General features: G+C 45.9%; 1 protein-coding gene and 1 pseudogene across 1 annotated transcript; both read right to left on the bottom strand.

The window, feature by feature from the left end:
* Positions 1-1,160: 1,160 nt before the first annotated feature.
* On the bottom strand, positions 1,161-3,577 carry LOC139761672 (uncharacterized; the record flags this gene model as incomplete). Its single annotated transcript, XM_071685995.1, has 1 exon — positions 1,161-3,577. A coding segment is annotated over one exon (1,218 nt), but the record flags the coding sequence as incomplete, so codon positions are not given.
* LOC139761671 (uncharacterized) lies at positions 3,577-6,821 on the bottom strand (annotated as a pseudogene).
* Positions 6,822-7,826: the final 1,005 nt, after the last annotated feature.

The following is a 7,826-nucleotide window of genomic DNA, read 5'->3' as shown; positions in this document are numbered from 1 at the left end:
GTATACCGGGGTTGACGTGCTGTCAGTGGATTGAATCAAGGCATGTGAAGCGTCTGGGGTAAACCATGGAAAGCTGTGTAGGTATGTATATTTGCGTGTGTGGACGTATGTATATACATGTGTATGGGGGTGGGTTGGGCCATTTCTTTCGTCTGTTTCCTTGCGCTACCTCGCAAACGCGGGAGACAGCGACAAAGTATAATAAAAAATAAAAAAAAATAATATATATATATATATATATATATATATATATATATATATATATATATATATATATATATATATATATATATACGCACACAGACATATACATATATACACATGTACATAATTCATACTGTTTACCTTTATTTATTCCCATCGCCACCCTGCCACACATGGAATAACAACCCCCTCCCCCCTCATGTGTGCGAGGTAGTGCTAGGAAAGGACAACAAAGGCCCCATTCGTTCACACTCCGTCTCTAGCTGTCATGTAATAATGCACTGAAACCACAGCTCCCTCTCCACATCCAGGCTCCACAGAACTTTCCATGGTTTACCCCAGATGATTCACATGCCCTGGTTCAATCCATTGACAGCACGTCGACCCCGTTATACTATATCGTTCCAATTCACTCTATTCCTTGCCCGCCTTTCACCCTCCTGCATGTTCAGGCCCCGATCACTCAAAATCTTTTTCACTCCATCTTTCCACCTCCAATTTGGTCTCCCACTTCTCCTCGTTCCCTCCACCTCCGACACATATATCCTCTTTGTCAATCTTTCCTCACTCATTCTCTCCATGTGCCCGAACCATTTCAAAACACCCTCTTCTGCTCTCTCTACCACACTCTTTTTATTTCCACACATCTCTCTTACCCTTACATTACTTACTCGATCAAACCACCTCACACCACATATTGTCCTCAAACATCTCATTTCCAGCACATCCACCCTCCTGCGTACAACTCTATCCATAGCCCACATATCGCAACCATACAATATTGTTGGAAACCACTATTCCTTCAAACATACCCATTTTTGCTTTCCGAGATAATGTTCTCGATTTCCACACATTCTTCAAGGCTCCCAGAATTTTCGCCCCCTCCCCCACCCTATGATTCACTTCCGCTTCCATGGTTCTATCCGCTGCCAGATCCACTCCAAGATATCTAAAACACTTCACTTCCTCCAGTTTTTCTCCATTCAAACTTACCTCCCAATTAACTTGACCCTCAACCCTACTGTACCTAATAACCTTGCTCTCATTCACATTTACTCTTAACTTTCTTCTTTCACACTCTTTACCAAACTCAGTCACCAGCTTCTGCACTTTCTCACACGAATCAGCCACCAGTGCTGTATCATCAGCGAACAACAACTGACTCACTTCCCAAGCTCTCTCATCCACAACAGACTGCATACTAGCCCCTCTTTCCAAAACTCTTGCATTCACCTCCCTAACAACCTCATCCATAAACAAATTAAACAACCATGGAGACATCACACACCCCTGCCGCAAACCTACATACACTGAGAACCAATCACTTTCCTCTCTTCCTACACGTACACATGCCTTACATCCTCGATAAAAACTTTTCACTGCTAACAACTGGCCTCCCACACCATATATTCTTAATACCTTCCACAGAGCATCTCTATCAACTCTATCATATGCCTTCTCCAGATCCATAAATGCTACATACAAATCCATTTGCTTTTCTAAGTATTTCTCACATACATTCTTCAAAGCAAACACCTGATCCACACATCCTCTACCACTTCTGAAACCACACTGCTCTTCCCCAATCTGATGCTCTGTACATGCCTTCACCCTCTCAATCAATACCCTCCCATATACTTAATGAAGTACATGAGACTTACCGTAGGTCAGTTGAAATGTGCTTCGAATTTTATGAAGCAGATCACCTCTGCTAGAAGGGAGCTTTCCCATGAGATACACTTTGCCGCTTCACGCCACCAGACTTTAAAGAGTACGACCAACCACATGAAAGTAACTGAACATTTTGCACTGCCAGAAATATGTAAGCCACAAGACGCTACAGAGCGTAGGGTGGGAGAGGTGGGCATGTGAAAGCTCCCTTCTAGCAGAGGTGATTTGCTTCATAAAATTCGAAGCACATTTCAACTGACCCACGGTAAGTCTCATGTACTTTATTAATTTTACGTCAGCAAATTACACCTCTGCTAGAGGTCGCTTTCCCATGAGGTTTTGAAGCCATGTGGGTGTCGTACTGTAGACATGCAGGGAGGAGAAATGATACAAGCGGTAACCAACTGCAATATAGTAAGAAATTTACATAGCCATGGACCAGGTGACAAGAGACAACATCTCCTATGCAAACAAAATGAACTGACTATTGAAGGACAGCATCTTGGAAAGGATCGTGACTCGGGACAATCTCCTTGTCATAAAACTTGGCAAAAGTGGCAGCCCTGGACCACCCAGCCCTTGCCATGATGTGCCCAATCGGTAGAGCCATGGCTTTGGCTTTCGATGCAGCTGCAGGCCGAACACTGCCCGCTGAATACTGGGTGGAGTCTATGCCCGACAGAGAAAGCACCGTTCGAATCCACCTTGCAACAGTGTCCCTCGTTACATGCTTGTGGGGCTTGATAAAACTTAGGAGTAACTTCCCATTCTCCTGATGTGCAGAATTTCTGAGCTCCTCTGTCCTAGCAATATACATTTTCAGAGTTTCACATACACACAATGTAATGTCAGTAGAATATGCTTTAAAGGTCTCAAATCGCACATTGAACTTTGGCCTGCACTGTTTGATAGTTTCCCCTAACCAAACACAAACAGAATCCTGCCCAAAACTAATATTCTTCAGCAACAAACAATGCAAAGTTTGTATTCTGGCAGCCTGCGTAAGTGCCATCAACATCACAAGCTTCAGTGTTAAATCCTTTAAAGAGAGGGAGGACAAAGGATCCATGGCACGCAGATGCTGTAGCACCTGCTGAACATCCCAAGTTCTTATATACCTAGGGACAGACGGCCGCAAGTTAAAAACTCCCTTTAAGAACCTGGTGACAAGAGGATGGCTGCCTGCACTGCAACCATCCACAGTAATCCCCAGGGAGGAGAGTGCACCCCTGGCAGTGTTGATTGAAGTATAACTAACACCTCTGTGGAAAGTGACAGACAGAAAATTCACAATATTAGTTACAGTGGGAGCAAAGGGATCGATGTTCCAGCTACCACAAAACTGTAACCACCTGTTAATATGTGGCTGGTACTGCCTCGCAGTCGCAGGTCTCCAGGAGGCAAGGATGATGTCCGTACCTGCCTTGGAAATGCCCCTGTCTCGCAGACGTTGCCGGATAAGAGGCAAGCCATCAGTCGGGTGTGTCGGAGAATGGGGTGTGCCTCCTCCGTCGATGGTTGACGCAATACGTGTGACCCCCTCGGAATCAGCCGTGGTTCCTTGAACAGCAAAGTGAGTAGAGTCCCCATCCAGGGCTGGGACGGCCAGAGAGGCAATACCATCCACCCCTTCGCTGACTCTGCTCGAATTTTCTGTAGGCACCTGGCAATCAGAGCAAAGGGTGGGAAAAGGTAGATTAGTTCAAACTGCTACCAGCAGATAGAAAAGGCATCAAAATGTTCTGCATCTGGGTCAGGTTTCCAGGAGCAGAAACGAGTCACTTGAGCATTCAGTCTAGAAGCAAAGAGATCAATGCTCGGAACCCCAAATACTTCAGAGAGGGCCCTAAAGAGTTCTTCATTCAATTTCCACTCATGCCTGTCACTGAATGTCCGAGATGCAGCGTCTGCCATGAGATTGACTTAACCCGGTACATGAGAGCAGATAAGCCAGATATCATTCACCGCACACCACTCCCAAAGGTCACGGCAAGTGTCATTACACAGTGAGGACCGTGTGCCGCCCATTTCATTGACATAGGTCACCGCCGTCGTGTTATCACAAAACACCCGAACATGTCGTCCTTTGAGAAGAGATGCAAATGAGCGCACTACCAGGGAGATGGCTTTGAGTTCCTTTGCATTAATGTGCAAGGCAGATTCTGATAATGACCACCTCCCATTAACTTTTTGTTGATTGAAGTGGCCACCCCAACGTAAATTTGATGCATCATTATACAGATCCAATTCTGTACCCCTCCGAAAAATCTGTCTGGTTTGCAATGCAGTGTGAGATACTCACCAAAGCAAGTCTCATCTCATGAGTGACCACCATCCACTTGTCAAAGTTACCTTTTGCGGCTCTTAACGCAGCAATCTTAGCACATTCTAACCGCCTGTAATGCAGTTTCCCCATCTCTGCTGCTGGAACGGCTGCAACTAATAGCCCAACAACTCTGGCCACATTCCGAATTTTGGCTCTGTCACTATGTAACAATTCCTCACAGCATTGTAGTATCTTGTGTATCCTACGATCAGGTAATGTTACTGTCATAGTCTCAGATCTATAATGTTCCCCAAATACTCCAAGCGCTTAGTGGGGACCAAGACAGATTTGGTTTCGTTAATACAGAAACCTAACTTCTTGAGCAAGTCAACAGTGGCACGCACACTCTCACAACATCCATCAAAAGTGCAGTGACAAATAAGAGTATCATCAATGAAACTCGTGATGATATGTCCCTTTTCTCTAAGTACAGCAAAAACAGGTTTCATTAATTTAGTGAACAGGCGGGGACCATCCGCAACCCCATTAGGGAGACACGTGAATTGATAAATTTTTCCTTGCCACTTGAAACACAGAAAGCGTTGTTGCTCCTCAGCTATCTTAACAGAATAATAGGCGTGCCGCAAATCGACAGAGGCCATGAAGACACCGCTGTTAACAAGACGAATCGCCTGCTCAAAATTTTCCATCTTGAAGTGTTTGTACTCTAAAAATTTATTAAATTTTTCCAGGTTAAGGATCATCCTAAACCCACCATCCTTCTTCCGTCTTAAGAAAATAGGGGAAAGAATCTGCCCCTCCTGTCTCTGGGTCTCCTTGATAACCCCCAGACTCAAAAGCTGTACAATTTCCTGGCAAACCATTTCCTTTTCCTCGACATTAAACACATACTCAACTTCTTCAGCAAACAAAGGAACAATGTTAGCAACATCAATATCTAAATGGCAATGCTGAACAATATCTAAAATATTTGGATCACTGGTAATAGCATGCCACTCATGTACAAAATAGTGAAGTCTTCCAGCTTGAAAAGGATGACTCACCTCAGTTACTGCCGGGGATTGTGACCCCGGCCTCTGGAGTTTTTTGTCTCAGGACCCTGCCGTGAGAAGGATTGCCTGGTGCTCACTCCGGGGACCATGCGTGCGTTGGCCATATGGATGAAACCTGGCCATAAAACCCCTCTATGGCAGTCTCCCAGAAGAGCCCCTAAACTTGCCAGGACCAAACTTCGAGGTAGAGAGCGGTTTCCTTGGAGCAATCTTACTCCTTAACTTTTCAGACTCCTCAATGTGCTTGGCTGAGAGTGAGACATCATCATCCCCAAACAGAAGACGAGTCATGGGCACCTTGTCTGAACAGAGGTGAGCAAACTTGTGGTTAATTTCGCGCTTGATGATGAACCGGCGAGCCAGATTATTCTTGTGATTAGCATGACCCAGGAGTGCCAGGGCACCATTAAGCATGCCCACTTCCTGGGCAACATCTGGTTGGCTAGTCTGGGCGATCTTGTCAAGCACTGTGAGTGACTTGGTCAAAATTGTGGCAGGCGTAATAATGACCTTCCCAACATCCTTCAAACGGAAGTCTGCCTTCTTGGCCTCAGTCTTGAGTGCATCTAAAACTTGCAAGTTGCAATCCACGGGCGCTAAGGCATGACAGTTATCTGGCCTCTTGGCTGCAGCATCCTCCAAAATCTCCTTATACTCCTCCTCTCGCAAGCCGTGAGCAAATACATGGTTAACCATATCGGCAACATGCTGGTCAATGCCATCAGACACCTCATCTACAGGACCGTAAACCCTGGCGCACTGCAGGAGAACACTGTCAGGCCGCCCGTCATTCTGAGAGACACAATCCTCACTGGAAAGGTAATGCTCAGCTGGAGTAAAGCCCGAAAAACCCGTGGGCGAGCGCGAGGGAGGCTCCACCTGGCTAGAAAGGCCGCCACGGCGTCATCAGCCCCCTGACTGGGGCCTAAGTTCCTTTCCTCCTTCAGTTTCTCCACATCACCACGTAAAGCAGCCAAAGCGTCCATCACCATGTTCCAGGGCGGCGCAGATGCCTCATCCCGTGAGGTAGAAGGCAAGGAACGTGTGCAGTGCTGGGAAGCAGAGTCACCGCCATCACCAGTGACGTGACCATGGGGCCTATTGTTACCGCCCTGAAGAGCCTCCCGCTGAGAAGCGCTGCTCCTGGAGCTAGTCCTATGCGAGGAGCCTTTCCTCACATGCCTGGCATGTTCAGAATCGCCCTCCTTACTCGACCTCCGTATGCTGGTGGAACTGCCTGGGACGTCCGACATGGCGGCGGCGATAGCAAGGTGGCGGTGCAGGTCAGTGTGAGAGTCGTCAACTCCACAAGTGCCTCAACCACGCACTTCCCTCCCCGCTCCTAAACGGATCACGGGTGGTGTTGCAGCCAGCCCCAAACTGGGTCACAGGCTGTAGCAAAGCCTTTCCGCTCCAGAGGGATCACGGGAAGAAGGCAGCCAAGCTCGCAGCTGCAGAAAACCGTCTGGACGGCGAAGCACAGCAACTGGTGGCGTGAAGTGGCAAACCGTATCTCATGGGAAAGCGACCTCTAGCAGAGGTGTGATTTGCTGACGTAAAATTTGATGGTGGGGTGGATGTTGTATAATTTGATGGTGGGGTGGATGTTGTATAATTTGATGGTGGGGTGGATGTTGTATAATTTGATGGTGGGGTGGATGTTGTATAATTTGATGGTGGGGTGGATGTTGTATAATTTGATGGTGGGGTGGATGTTGTATAATTTGATGGTGGGTGGATGTTGTATAATTTGATGGTGGGGTGGATGTTGTATAATTTGATGGTGGGTGGATGTTGTATAATTTGATGGTGGGGTGGATGTTGTATAATTTGATGGTGGGTGGATGTTGTATAATTTGATGGTGGGGTGGATGTTGTATAATTTGATGGTGGGTGGATGTTGTATAATTTGATGGTGGGGTGGATGTTGTATAATTTGATGGTGGGGTGGATGTTGTATAATTTGATGGTGGGGTGGATGTTGTATAATTTGATGGTGGGGTGGATGTTGTATAATTTGATGGGTTGGATATTGCATAATTTGATGGTGAATGGATGTTGTATAATTTGATGGTGGGTGGATGTTGTATAATTTGATGGTGGGGTGGATGTTGTATAATTTGATGGGTGGATAGTGCATAATTTGATGGTGAATGGATGTTGTATAATTTGATGGTGGGGTGGATGTTGTATAATTTGATGGTGGGGTGGATGTTGTATAATTTGATGGTGGGGTGGATGTTGTATAATTTGATGGTGGGTGGATGTTGTATAATTTGATGGTGGGGTGGATGTTGTATAATTTGATGGTGGGGTGGATGTTGTATAATTTGATGGTGGGGTGGATGTTGTATAATTTGATGGTGGGGTGGATGTTGTATAATTTGATGGTGGGTGGATGTTGTATAATTTGATGGTGGGGTGGATGTTGTATAATTTGATGGTGGGTGGATGTTGTATAATTTGATGGTGGGTGGATGTTGTATAATTTGATGGTGGGTGGATGTTGTATAATTTGATGGTGGGGTGGATGTTGTATAATTTGATGGTGGGGTGGATGTTGTATAATTTGATGGTGGGTGGATGTTGTATAATTTGATGGTGGGGTGGAT

The sequence above is a fragment of the Panulirus ornatus genome, chromosome 41 (genome assembly GCF_036320965.1).
Source record: "Panulirus ornatus isolate Po-2019 chromosome 41, ASM3632096v1, whole genome shotgun sequence".
NCBI classification, from domain to species: Eukaryota; Metazoa; Arthropoda; class Malacostraca; order Decapoda; family Palinuridae; genus Panulirus; species Panulirus ornatus.
Note: the sequence above shows the minus strand (reverse complement) of the source record. Positions and strands in the feature narration are given on the sequence as shown.